This window comes from Humulus lupulus, chromosome 3 (genome assembly GCF_963169125.1).
Source record: "Humulus lupulus chromosome 3, drHumLupu1.1, whole genome shotgun sequence".
Taxonomy (NCBI): Eukaryota; Viridiplantae; Streptophyta; class Magnoliopsida; order Rosales; family Cannabaceae; genus Humulus; species Humulus lupulus.
Window position 1 is genome coordinate 19,071,695 of NC_084795.1, and position 15,272 is coordinate 19,086,966.

The 15,272-nt window shown below is 38.2% G+C and overlaps 1 protein-coding gene across 1 annotated transcript; it reads left to right on the forward strand.

The window, feature by feature from the left end:
* Nucleotides 1–14,290: 14,290 nt before the first annotated feature.
* LOC133822264 (photosystem II reaction center proteins PsbY, chloroplastic) lies at nucleotides 14,291–15,272 on the forward strand. Its single transcript, XM_062254547.1, has one exon. The coding sequence runs from the start codon at nucleotides 14,417–14,419 to the stop codon at nucleotides 15,023–15,025; it is 609 nt and encodes a 202-aa protein (XP_062110531.1). The 5' UTR covers nucleotides 14,291–14,416; the 3' UTR covers nucleotides 15,026–15,272.

The following is a 15,272-nucleotide window of genomic DNA, read 5'->3' on the forward strand; positions in this document are numbered from 1 at the left end:
ATTAGGGCCGCAGCCCCATATTCAGGGGCTGCATCGCTATTTCCAGGCTGAATTAGGGCTGCAGCGCCATCCTTAAGGGCTGCAGCGCCTGACTGAAACAGAGGCTCGTTTTTGGCACATTTGAAGCGCAGCAGCACCTGTTTATGGGGCTGCAGCGCCGGGAGCCGTACGGAAATCGTAAATTGAGATTTTTTGAAGGGCAAAAGAGGGCTTTTTGCAAGGGATATATAAGGAAAAGTTTAATTAGGGTCGAAGGACGGTTTTTGGAAGAGATTAGACAGAGATTAGAGGCTCGGAGAAGAAGAGGAGGCTAGACATCATCAAGATTATCACCATTACATCTAGTTTATTCCTTCTTCCTTTCATTTTAGTTTTTTTATTATGAACAAGTACATTGTTATTATGTTTATGTTTATAATGGAGAACTAAACTCTTTTTGTGCTAGAGTATTAGATGAATCTATTTTGATTATTGAATTGTGATTTCTATTATTATTTCTATGAAATTCTTCTCGTTTGTTCATATCTTCTTGAGTTACTTTTATCATATTAATGTTTGGCCATCATTATTGTGAATTGAAATCTAGGGTTTATGCTTGAGAAAGATAAACATAGATTGGACATAAGAAGATTTGACATAGAGTGATTGTGAGATTGAGAGATTCCTTGAACTCTATGAATTTGGTTTAGAATAGCTATTGCTTAATGACGTCTTGATTATTTAATAGCGAATAGAGATATCATATTGATTAATTGAGATTAATTGCATATATGCTTGAGAAAGATAAATGCATTATATTATAATTCTAGAAATTACAAATGAGGAGAATTGATTAGAATAATAAAGAAACTATGTTCATAATTGAATAGTGAAATCATTACTCTAGTACATTTATCTTCTATTTAATCACTTTTCAAGAGCATAAGATTTGGTTATTTTGTTATTTCATATTCTTTAGTTAATTGTTAATTTATTTATTGGCTTTTCTAATTAAAATTATAGACTTAACAGTAGTAGTAATTAGTGAATTTAATATTTAATCCCTGTGGGTTCGACATCTTTTAATTTAAAACTATATTGCAATACACCGTACGCTTGCGGTAGAAATGGGAAGGGTGATGTGTTTGTTCAGGAGATGCAGTTGCTTCAAAAGTTGCTTGATATTCAGGGGAAGCTTCAAGAAGACCCTGGAAACAGCCAACTGATTGCAGAGGAGATCACTAGAAGGAAGGAGTATCAGGAAGCTAACAACAATAAGATCCATTTCCTCAAGCAGAAGGTCAAAGAGGAGTGGTTAAAACAAGGAGATGAGAACACAAAATTATTTCATAATAGTATTCGGCACAGAAATATTCAGAATGCCATATACTCTATTTGGGATATGAAGGGTAATTGGTTGGATAAGCAGGAAGATGTGCAACAAGCTTTTAAGGATTACTATACTGAGTTACTTGGCACAGAAATGAGTGGGAGAAGATCTGTTTTGAACTCAGTAGTGCAGCAAGGAGCTACTGTATCATCACAGCAAGTTGAGTTTTTGTGTGGAAGTTATACTCCAGAGGAGGTCAGAGCTGCTCTGTTTTCAATCCCTGATGAAAAATCTCCTGGGCCAGACGGGTACAGTAGTGCGTTCTATAAAAAAACGTGGGAAGTCACTGGTAATGATCTTATTCAGGCAGTTCTCTCATTTCTTCACTCGGGGAGGATACTTAAAGAAATTAATACTACCAATATCATTCTTATCCCTAAGTCGAGTTGTCCTAAGAATGTGAGTGACTTTAGGCCTATAGCTTGTTGTAATGTGGTATATAAGATTGCAACAAAGCTGATTTGCAATAGGCTCAGGGAGATTCTTCCATGGATTATTTCTGAAAACCAGAGTGGTTTTATCAAAGGTAGAAACATAGCTCATAATATTATGCTATGTCAGGATTTGGTTAGAGAGTATGGAAGGAAAAATGCTAAAGCAGCTTGCCTTGTTAAGATTGACCTTCAGAAGGCCTACGACTCTCTAGATTGGAACTTCTTACAAGAAATGATGGCTGCTCTTAAATTTCCAACCCAGTTTATTCAACTAGTTATGGTTTGTGTCTCAACAGCTAGATTCTCGATTGTGATTAATGGGACCCCTTCTGATTTGATTCAGGCTAGAAGAGGTTTAAGGCAAGGGGATCCAATGTCCTCTCTTTTGTTTGTGATTGGGATGGAGTACTTATCTAGAATACTAGCTAGAGTAGCTTTACACTCTGACTTTCACTATCATCCTAGATGTGGCTGTTTGCAATTAACTCACTTGTGCTTTGCAGATGATTTATTGTTGTTCAGTAGGGGGGATTTCAAAGCAGCGTATATGCTATTAAGAGGGTTCCAATTATTTTCGGAGTCCTCTGGGTTGAAGGCTAACCAGAAGAAATCCGCCATATATGGAGCTGGGATGAAAGAGGAGGACTGGTATCATCTAACAGAGGCTTCTGGTTTTCAGAGAAGTAGTCTCCCTTTCTTGTATTTAGGGATGTCTATTAGTAATAAGCGAATTTCTATATCTGAGTGTGAATGTTTGGTGGATAAGATGGTGAAAAGGTTGAGAATCTGGAGTTCTAGGAATCTGTCCTATGTTGGCCGGTGTGTCCTCATAAATTCTGTTTTACTCTCCATAAACAATTACTGGTCCCAAATAGTTATTTTGCCTCAAACTGTGATAAAGAGAATCAATCAGATTTGCAAAAGCTTCCTTTGGAATGGTGGTGACAGATCGAATGGGAAAGGGAGAGTTTCCTGGGCTGAAGTAACTCTTCCTAAGCAGAGAGGAGGGCTGGGGTTCAGAGATGTGGGGCTGTGGAATAGGTGTGCCATTGGAAAACATGTCTGGGCAATAGCGAAAAAAGAAGAGAACCTGTGGGTGAAATGGATTCATGCGATTTACTTAAAACAAGAAGACTGGTGGAGCTATACAGCGCCTAGCTCCAGCAGCTGGTATTGGCAAAGAATTGTAAGGATTAAGGAGGAGTTCAAGGAGTCTTATCAAGGAACTATGCTCAACTGGGATCGTTATAGTATAGCCAACTTGTATAAGTTGATGAAGAATACCTCCCAGATCAGATGGAAATTTGCTGCTATCTGGGATAGATTAGGCATACCAAAGCATAAGTTTGTCTCTTGGTTGGTGTTAAAGCAGAGGATGCCTACTAAAGACAGACTTTTTCGGTTTGGAATAGCCCAAGACTCTACTTGTGTCATCTGTGGTCAGTTTGATGAAAGCCACAGACACTTATTTTTTGAATGCCAGTTTAGTAAGAGTTGTCTAATCTCTATATTGAACTGGTTACGAATTGGATCACACCAATGTGAACTGACTGGTTTGATGAATTGGATAAGGCGTTGCAGACAATCTGATTGTAAAAGAAGAGTGTATCTGTGTTCTCTTGCTGCCTGTGTGTACCACATATGGTTGGCTAGAAACTCAGCTTTTTGGTCTCATCAGGTCCCTTTAATTTCCAGTGTCTCTCAGAACATTAAAGCAGATATTTGTGGTAGATTGAGATTGTTATTTGATAGGAATCTTGGTAAGGAGGATTTGATCTGGGTGAGGGAGTTATATTGTAATTAATGTAGTTTAGTTGTTTTGTTTTGTGTTTGGTGTCTGTATTGATTGGTGTTTGTAAGTAGTTGTTGTGATTAATACAAGTTTGCTGATTTACCAAAAAAAACAAAGAAAACAAGCATTGAATCAAAAATTCTAAAAACTCAGTCAGAAACTCAGAAATTACCCAGCAACCCAGATGAGCAAGGGTAGAATTTCTTACCTTTGATGGGGAAACGACCCTAGGTTATCCTCCACACCTTCACAGCTTTCAACTCTCAAATTCTCAGGCTTAATTCCCTAGAATTCCCATCCAAAACTCAGTTCAGAAATCTATTACAACACAAAACCAGAAACTGAAAAACAACCTTGAAACTTACCTTAATTGGGTGAGTAACTTCTACTAATCCTCAAGATTTATCAAGGTCCCTAGACCCAAGCTCTAGCCCAAATTTTCCTTGAGTTACAGCCCCAAAATTCGTCAAGAAATGAAGAAGAAATCCTAAACCGAGAGAGAGAAAAGAGACTTTTGTTTTTCCTTCTTTCTTCCCTTCTTTCCTTTTCCTTCAGCTTCTATTTCATTCTAAACATTCCACTAAGTCCATAAAGTATTAATATTACTTATCCTCTTATTAGACCAAATGACCATTTTGCCCTCCCAATAAATCCTAAACCTTTAAGTCATTCTAAGGGCATTTTGGTAATTACTCCCAATTCCCGCTAATTCCTCGAATATCTCTAATATTTATTGCTTACATCCCGACACCTAACTAATCACCAATTATTTTCCTCAATAACAAATAGTCTCCAATATATTTTCTAAATATCCAGAAATACCCCCTAACTCACCCCGAGCTGGGTAAAAATCCCTGCCGTGACTTTTCTGCTAAACCGCCCACTAGGATCGCCTCGAGTCACAAGCTGCAAGTTTATCCACATATAATGTGGTCTCAACAATTAATCACAAGTAATTACGTTTATGCCCTCAACGGGCCAAAATTACGAATATGCCCTTATAACCTAATCAGTGCCTACATGCATAATAGTACACATAGTCATGCATCACATTTATCCAAATAATCATATAAGCATGCTTATCACATCATCATGCATTTAATCATTTTAATCACACATAATCCAGTTATGCCCTCCCGACACACTAATCAAGGCTCTTAAGCCTTATTAGTAATTTTAGGTCGTTACACTAAGGGTACGGAACCCACACTAGTGACTCCTTAGTCACTCATTTGGTTTAAGTTAGTGACTTGCTCTGTAACGACCCAAATTTCCTAATAAGGTTTAGGACCTTGATTAGGAGGCCGGGAAGGCCATAATTGATTTACTGTGCTATTACATGATTATATGCATGATTATGTGGGTCATATTACTATATGATGATAAAGGCATGCATGGGGCTATATACTCTGCTGTGAGGGTATTTTGGTAATTTGGCTCATTGAGAGCGTAATTGTGTACTTGTGTGTATATTGGTAGGCTAATGTTGAGACCACATTATTATGTGGATGTATCTGTGATCTGTGACTCGAGACGATCTTAGTGAGCAGATTAGCGAAAAAGTCATGGCGGGGATTTATACCCGGCTCGGGGTGAGCCTTGGGGTATAAATGGGAATTTAGTGAGTATATTATATTGGGGTCTATTTTGACATCAAGGAATATTATTGGTAGTTAATTAGGTATTGGGTAGTAAGCGGCAAATATAAGAGACACTCGAGGAGTTAGCGGGAATTGGGGTGAAATGACTAAAATGCCCTTAAGTGGATTAAAGGGTTAGAAATAAAAGGGAGGGCATTAAGGTCATTTGGCTTTTTAAAGATGGGTATTACTTAGGCTTTATGTTAGTGGAAGTGGTAGAATACTACAGAAGTCTGAAGAAGGAAAAGAAAGAAAAAAGAAAGGAGAGGAAAACAGAGAGTTTTCTCTAGGGTCGGTTTGTGGTTCTCTCACCACTTTTCTTGGGTTTTCTTGGAGCAAAGCTCAGAGGAGAGTTGGGTTAGGCTGAGCATCAAGGATCCTAAGCTAGGTTTGAAGAACTGGCAGGGGTTTAGCAAGAACACACCATCACCTGAGGTAAGACTTTAGAGTTCTTCAGTTTCTGGTTTTGGTTTTTGAACTATGGTGTTTAAGTTGAATCTGATGGGGACTTTAGGGAATTCGAGCCAAAGGTTGAGGGAGAGAAAGCTAAGGACGTGTAGAGGTTGTCTTGAAACCGAATTCCCACTAAAGGTAAGAAATTCTAAGCTTTTAACTTTGATGTTTTGACTTGTTTCTGCTGAGTTTTGATATCTAGAAGTGGCTATGGTGAATTTTGAGATTAGGGATGCATGTGCTTGAGTTCTGGGTATTTAGGGTGCTTGGCATGAGTGGAGTGCGTTAATAAGGTTGTTTTTGAGTTTGGTGAAGGTTTGGAGAGGTTTTGGTTGAGTTTGGCTCGAGGTAATCGCAGGAGGGAAAACTGGGGTATTGCCTGTCTGTGACTAGCGCTACAGCGCTAGCCTTTGGGCGCTGTAGCGCTAGGCCAAGCTTTATGGGGGAAATTGGTTCTGCTTGTAGCGCTGTAGCGTCCTCCTAAGAGCGCTGTAGCGCTGTCCTATTTCCAGAAAGGGATTTTAAGGGTTATTTGCAAGGGTTTGGTTCCATCACCTTGTTTGGTGGAACTAGGACTTCCCGGGGGCTCGGGATTGGTCCCGAGGCTAGATTTTGTACTTGAGGTTTGGTGATGACTTTGACCTATGATTGTGTTTAGGTGAGCACTAGGGCTCGAGAGGGATCGTGCTCAAGGAGTCAAGTGATCAAAGCTAGCGAATCGAAAGGTAAGAAAGCTGCACCTGATTATGTGGCTAGGTTGGGACTAAGTGTTCCCTATGTTTGTATGCATTGTTATGTGAATGTGATTAACCATGTGGACATGATGGGACTAAGAGCTCCCTATATTTGTATATCATGTCATGAGATGTGTTATCCATAAAATTAGCATTGGTGACGTGGCAAGTAATCCCTGGACACGTGGCTGACACCTGGAAACGTTCTGCTAGAGTATCGACCAGAGGACACATTAGAAGCAGTGTAAGCATGTCTTACCCACGACCAGTCTGGTCGATAGTTCCGTGTACAAAGCGACATTTATGGGAAGATCTTTGTGAATCCCGAATTTATCTCACACAATCTCCTGAGTATCCGATTATTCAGGAGAGAATCTCTGTAACAATCTTTTGTAATCCCCCTTGAGCCTATAAATAGCAAGAGATGGCTCAAGGGAGGGGACTTTTTTTGGCTTTTGGAATCGTGAGAGATAATAGTAATTATGCTAGGAATATTGTATTGATCTTGAGAAAAGGGTGAAACTCATTGAACCCTAATTCTTTGATCACTCTTCTGGTTTTTATATCAATATCATTCTAAGTGGACGTAGGTCATTACCAGATCCTGGGGCCGAACCACTATAAAATACTGTGTCTTATTTACTTTTGTCATTACGTTCTTCTCATCTCTTTCATTCATATCAAACATATTTTGACTCCGTGTCAGTTGGCCAAATCTTGGGTCAACAAGATGGTATTATTATGCCATGGGACATGCGATAACCAACCTAAGGGTGTCGGAATCAATATTTGCGCACAGGGCGCGGCTCAGCCACTGGTAGTTGAGGCAGCTTATTTATCACTGAGCTCGGTTAAGCTGGCCGGAGTCAGTGAGTATTACACTGGGGGCGGCCTAAGTGAGCCGAAGACAGTGTGTTAAATAGAGGGTGCGACTAAGGGCGCCGACCCTGAATATTATTTGATGGATGTGATAATTTGTTGATTATGAACGTGAATATTGAGTTATGGATAAGATTGGTTGACTGTCTGGATGATAAACTATTAATCTACTGAGTGTTATCACTGATTGGATATGTAACGCCCTACTTCTTTAGAGCCGTTACTAAGTGAGTTTAAAAACGTGCTTTCAACTCGTTAATCGAGGTTTTAAGTCAAACAGTGTAATTAAGCCATAAACAAAAGAAAGACTTGAGAAATAGTAATTTCCATAGAAAATTATAAAAGTTTTACACTTGGGATCCCAAAATATAGTTTAGAAATATTTACAACATATAAACTGAACCAAGTTGGCTAGACGACAAATTCTAGGTTTATTTACAAGCATCTCCCAAAATCCTCTTGCTGTGGCAGTCAGGCTGGCCAAACATGTACACGCTGTCTCACGCCTGCTGTACTCATGGTTGGTTGATCTTCTCTTTACCCTTACCTGCACCACATAGCATCTGTGAGCCGAAGCCCAGCAAGAAAACCCACAAACAGATAACATATGCAACACATATATTAAGCATATAAAGAGCCCACCAATGGCTAAACACATACGGCCTAGCCGTCCCAGGCGTTTACCAAGCCCTGGGTTCGCGGACCACGCCGTGAGGATATCCCAGGTATCCTTCTAGGGACTCGCCCTGGCAACTCGCACTCCACGTGCTCAACGCTGCTCCCGGCCCCTTGCTATTCTCGGCCTTGCACTCAACGTGCCCAATGCCGTTCTCGGTCCTTCGCCGTTCTCGGTCTACACCGTTCTCGGCTCAAGCCGACCATTCACATCATAATATACATAGCATAACAAGCAAGTATAGAATTCTAGCATAATCAGATAAAGGGCTACACCTCGCAACTCTAACATATTGGGCTCGGCCCTGCATATCAATTCTTTTCAAACACGTTGGGCTCAGCCCTGCACACAAGCTCTATGGGAACAAGGGTTCTCTTACCTGAGTTCTGAGCTTTCTGAGCACTGATGCCCCGAGCATAGTCCTCTAGCGTGAGCCTCGCCGAAACCCTAGTCACAACACATTAACAATGTCCATCCATAAAATTCTAATCCAATAAATAACTTAGAGCCATAACCCTAACCTCCGGATCCTTGAATTCTATCAATCCGGATGATAAAATCCATCCCGAGCCTTACCCCTTGAGTTCCCAAGCCTAAAATACCCTTAAAACTCAAACTGGCACAAAGGGTCGCGGCCCCACCCACAAGAGTCGCGGCTAGCCTCGAAACAAAGGCTAGCACCTCACTGACCCCCACACGGGCCGCGGCGCACCCACCAGGCGCTGCGGCGCGCATGAGCTTCTCGGCACCCATGGCCGCGCGCGCACACGGGCTGCGGCGCACCCCTCTTAGGGTCGCGGCGCTCCCACCGAACCCAGATTTTCACACCATTTTTCCACATCTCTCCTCAAGCCAATTCACCCAAAACTCACCTATCTAACCCAGATATTTAACACATATACTCCAGCTCAGTAATAACCCAGTAACAACATCAAAACCCATTAGAAACCACCCCAAAACTCAACTAGACCACACAAGAACAATTCAAACTTGCTAGCATGCATACTCTAATAACCAGCTGCAACTCTAGACTTATCCACCATAATCAAAGCTTACCTCTTGCTGATTTGAGCCTTAGAACCAGCCCCTTTATGCTCCAAGCTCCCTAAATCCCAGCTGAACTCCTTAGATCCTCAAGTTGATTCCCAAAGTTTTCCCTTTGATTTTGCCTTAGAGAGTGAAAGAGAGAGAAGAATAAAAGCTAACCTTGGCTGAGAAGAGAAGTGCAAGTCGGTTTCTCCAAGTTTCTAATTAATTCCTCGCTTTTGTTTTATTTAACTTAAGTCTAAAGGGTTACCTCAAGGCTCGGGGTACCAAAACGTCCCCGAGGGCAAAATGGTAAATTTCCCCAATATTCCCGCCTAGACATTCTATCATCAAATATATCTCCAAATATTTATTTTCATGTCCCGATAATCCCATAACACACCTAGTACCCAAATTACCCCTCGACTCGTCCCGAGTCAGAATCTCAACCTTGTTGCGACTCACTGGCTAACCGCTCCCCAGGACTGTCTCGGATCGTGATGCACAGACATATCACATACATAACATTTATCACATTCATGCCCCTAATATCCAGACGGGTCCCACATGCACATTTAAATCACTAAACATGCATCACTATCATATATTCACATTAATTCACCCATTAACATATTAAAGCATATTAAATCATTTATTGCCTTCCAGGCACACTAATCAAGGCCCTAAGCTCGATTAGCAAATTCGGGTCGTTACAGGATAAATGTTTTGAATTGCTGAATTCCTGGTTGTGCATTGTGGATTATCTTATTAATGATGTTGGTTTTGCTATGATATCATGCTTTCTTGCTGGGCCTCGGCTCACAGGTGCTACGTGGTGCAGGTAAAGGCAAGGGTAGGCTGAGTCAACCATGAGTTGGAGAGCTCTGGGGGTGAGGTGTACATTGTCAGCTGCTCGGCTGCCACGGTCGAGGAGTTGTACAGGGACGGAAACCTAAAATGTAAATTTTTCCATTAGAGTGGCTTGAATTATTTGTAGCTCTTGGAATTTGTTGTAACTAAGTCGTCTAAACCCTGTTTTGAGTTTCCATGTGTTAAACTGTCATTTTTAATGAAAATAGCTTGTTTGTGACCAAAATCTTTTATTCCTAATCCGTTGATGACATTGAATTCACATTTTGTTTAAATGAATTGATTAGCAAGTCTTGCACTATTTTAAACACACAGTGTAACGGTCTTGGTTATCCAGGGTGTTACATGCTCATCATTCACTTATCTAAGGGTGCAGATCCCATGTCAGTGACTTGCTCATCAGTCACTCATCTAAGGGTGCAAATCCCATGTTAGCGACTTACTCTTCAGTCACTCATTTGATTAGGTCTATAAGCCCCAACATGATTATCGGAACCTCCAGTGTTAATCACTCATCTGTTTATGATTGACTTGTTAGTCATCCATACAGGAGGGCAGGGCCTACAACCATCATTATTTGAACTTATTTGCATGGGTGATTAAGGCTATTATTGTTAGGCATGCACGTTATGATTTGACGACATGTTATTACTGTTCATGAGCATATTGAGCTTTCTTGTTGGGCTTCGGCTCACGGGTGCTTTGTGGTGCAGGTAAAGGCAAAAGAAAGCTGGATCATCCTTGAGTTGGAGAGCTTAGGTGATGATGTGTACATATGCGGCTGCTCGACTGCCATGGTCGAGGGTTGAAAGAGGAACTAGGGTTAAACCCTATTTTGCCGCTTAGGTCGGCTGGTTGTAAATATTTTGTTGCAATTAACCTTTAAATTATATTTTTGGGATCCCAATATATACATTAAACATTTTAGTGAAACATTATATCTTAACCAAAAATTTTAACCCTAAATCGCTAATCATACTTAGTTACATGATTATTGCCAAATGACTCGATTAGCGAGTTTAGCACTATTTAAAATGCACACCGTAATGGTCCCTGGAGTTTAGGGCGTTACAAACTCCTTCTTTCAATCTCTCTAACCATTGATTTCTGTAGCAAAGTATTATCAAGAGATTTAACTAGATCAGCAACACAGTCTTCCTCACCAAGCATTTGATCAACCTATATCTAGTGTGGGCTGGTTCTCAACACATGAGATAGAGATCTAGAAGAAAAGAAGGGATAGTGACTAAGAAATTATTAGACTGTCTAGGTTTTCACTTATTAAATGAATCAACTGAGACTAACTTCTTTATGAAAACCCTAGATATCATATTCCTTATATAGGCAACTTAATGAGTTTTATTTAAATTTAAATTAATTAAAAATAATAAACAAAAAATAAAAGTCTTGGAACCCCACAAATGTACTTGAGCTCAATTTTTTTGTTTTGAATTTAAATCTCAATTGGGCCTAAATTCAAAACGTTTTATTAATTAATTAAATCCTTATTCAAATTAACTAATTATAATTTGAAACTTGATTTAATATTATTTATTTATATTGACACAAATTTATCAATATTAATAAATTTATCCAAATATTCAATTTTATTCTCTAAATCTCATATCTTTGTAAATTTTCCAAAATTGACCTAGTTTAAAATCCTAATTGATAACTAAATCAATTAATTGAAACATTCTAGATGATTTACTCAAAGGTGATGCAGGGACCATGGATCCATGAAATCAAGCTTCAAAAAGTTACCGTGAATTTATTTACGAATAATTTCACTACTTTATTAATTCTTTGTGACTCCACTATAAACTCGGAATTGAACTCTTGAATTCATAGAACGTATTTTCCAAACCATAAATATGTTATCCATTGTTATAACCATTACTGTCAGTCAATCCTCTATCGATGAGTTACTAATGAGCTGGGTGCAAATTACCGTTTTACCCTTCATCAGTATTTTATCCTTAACTCTCACTAAGTTCCTTATTAATGATATTTCCGTGAACTTAATCACAGAAATGAGATCTCAATCATTTAACCTTTTGAACAAAGCAATCAATAAAGGAAATCATCTTTTCACTTCTCATACAGAAGTTATAGATTTCATATCTATGAATAATAATACTCTCACTCAATTAAACTACTAAATCTCCAAGATGTAAGTATGGGCTAGATCGTAGAGTAAGCTGGTAACGAACAAGTTAAAATATTTAAATAATATAATTAGTAGAATATTATAACTCATAATTAAGATCGACTTAACCTATGGTCAACATTGTGACATTGAGTAGATTCGATAATAACGATACTTATTAATCAATCAATAATCAATATCGGTCCTAGTTCGATGTAACCAAATAAATCCGATCTTATCTACTTGGTCAATGCCTTGGACAAGACATCACACCCCAAATGTGTAAGTAGATCATATCGTAAATTGCATAATCAGTGAAAATCCAATGCATCTAATCTTAGGACTTGTTCTTTTTGAACATATAATTACAACTATAATCCACAGTGACCTAGTCACTATAATTGTAACTATCCATATGTTAAAGATTTTATAAATGTTTGTATTATTTCAATAATCATGTAATAAAACAAGCAAGCAACACTATTGTTAAACTAAATGATTTCTACTACTTTTATCAACAATATAAAATCATGTTACATGTCTGACATAGTTTTATAAGGGCATAAAACCCAACAATCATCATATCACAAACGTAAAACCAAATCTCATTAGAGCTTGGTTGTTTAACCTCTCTCACAACACATGGTTCATGAGTTGTGACTGGTATACGAAAGGATAGATGCCGATAAGGTGCCCAACAGCCGATTTCCTCAACTTTAGAGGTTGCTATTGGTGGTAAACTGTCAATCTAAGAGTATCTCCAATGGAATGCTATAAAAGTGGTGTATAGCATTTTTTTAGCTCATCTTCATAAAATTGAATTACAATGGTGGTCTAAAATATATGTCAAATTTGGCACATGCTAAAAGTTGTGCCAAATTTGGCACAATATATAACATGAGCCAAATTTAGCCTATAATAAATATCATATTTTTTAATTACTTCGTTGCCACTCATTAATACAAATTAATACATTTTTAATTTTTAATTTATCTTTTAATAAAAAAATTAATTGTATTTGTATATTTTCAATAAACATTAATAGTTATATTGACATTTTTTAGTTAGTTTGCACCTTGTGTATTGGAGTATAAATGCAAAAAGTAAGTCAAATATATCATTGATACATATTTTGGGCCAAATTTGACACAAATTATACACACTCCATTAAAAAAGGTAAGTTTGGATAATAACTTTATACTATCTATCTATATATAGTGGGACAGTGTTAAACTTCAGCTGACCACAAGCCACAAGGCATTTTCAATGGTCTACATCCATTAGTGTCAATTAAGTGAGAAGTTTCACAGGTAAAGACTAATCACTAATAAAAAGAGACCAGTATAATTTTCTTAAATATATTAAGTAATTAAAATAGATATATTTTTGTAATATTGAAAATAAATTTAATCAAAATTGTGTAAGAGATGTTTTTATACTTATTTATCAAATAAAAGGTAGTGCTTTGGTATAAATTAAATTAGAAAAGTATAAAATAATATTGGCTATTATACATGATCACATCTATATGTTAATCTTAACATAACCAAAAAAAAAAAAAAAATGGGTGGTAAAAAAAGATGTCCACCCCTTACACATCCACAAACATAATTATTTTTTTTTTGAGGGAGAGATGCACAAACATGAATCTTAAGTCATGAATAAGAATAAGAGGTTAGGTATAAGTGGATCAAATTTGAGTTAGAGACACTAACAAAAAAAAAATTATCCAGATTTAGAAATTTATTATTTTATGAAGAGGGCTTGATAGTAATATTGATTACATTACTATGTAAAGTTGTGTGGCTAACCTATGGTAATTAGTGAATAATTATGATGGTGTTAATTTAAAAACTAATTGGTAACTAATGGTGAATATTTTTTTATGTGTAATTCGATAAATTATTTATTTATTAAAGAAAAAAGATAAAGATAATTGCTAAAGAATATAATTTGTGTCCAATAACACAAAGAGATAACGTACTATTATTGTTGCAATTCAGTATTGAGTTTAATTATGAAATATTACTAAAAACATTAAAAGATAAAACCTTAACTTAGGATATTATAGTGTTTGAAAGCTGTGATTAACTTTTAACTCCTTTGAAAACCATGTCAAAAGAAAGTGATAAGAAATGTAGTAGGGTATGAAATATGAGGTGGAAGTTTCACCAATCACACTCTCTCCAGATAAGAATAGAATCCACAAATCGCAATTCTATTGGTTCTCATTCCTCTTTGCCTCCACATCTATATTGCCAAATTTCCCATTCCCACCAATCAAATCAAAACCTCATCTCCCTCTCTCTTTCTCTCTCGTCACATTAGAACATCATCAACGCACTCTAATCTAAGCTTGGAGAGAAGCCAAAAAGAAAAGGAAGAGAAACTCCAATGGCAGCAACCATGGCAACAATGGCAATCCTCAACACTAAGTGCTTAAGCACCAAAATCACCAACCCCACCAAGCCAATCTCAAAACCAACTTCCCTTTTGTCCATCCAAAACCTCCCCAAAGGACTAACCTCCTTAAAATTGACCCAAACACAGCAAAACGATATGTCGTCCACCATAGCAGGAACAGCCATCGCCGGAGCTATATTCTCGACTTTGAGCGCCTGCGATCCCGCCATGGCGGCTCAGCAAATCGCCGATATAGCAGCTGAAGGCAGCGACAACCGTGGCCTAGCTCTGCTCCTGCCCATCATCCCGGCCATCGCTTGGGTCCTCTTCAACATTCTGCAGCCGGCTCTGAACCAGCTTAACAAAATGAGGAGCTCAAAGGGTGTGGTGATTGGGCTCGGGCTCGGCGGTTTGGCCTCGTCGGGGTTCGTGGCGGCACCAGACGCGTCAGCCGGTGAGCTGGCCATGATCGCCGAGGCTGCCGGGAGTGATAACAGGGGACAGCTTCTGCTCTTCGTCATATCTCCGGCGATTCTTTGGGTTCTCTACAACATTCTACAACCGGCCTTGAACCAGCTCAACAGGATGAGGTCTGAGTAAGTCTCTGCCATATTTTGTTTGCAACCTCAAAAAAAGAAATTGAAAACTTTCATGTAAGTGTAACTTATGTAATGAAACATGTTTCATATTAATTAGCCTTTTGTTTTTATTTTTGTAATGATTTTTATTTTTGTTGGGTTGATTTTGCAAGTATTCTATGGTTTGACTATAAATAGGCCTGGATCTTGATGTGTATTACAGTCAAACTTCTTCACAAAATTATATATATATATATATATAAATATAT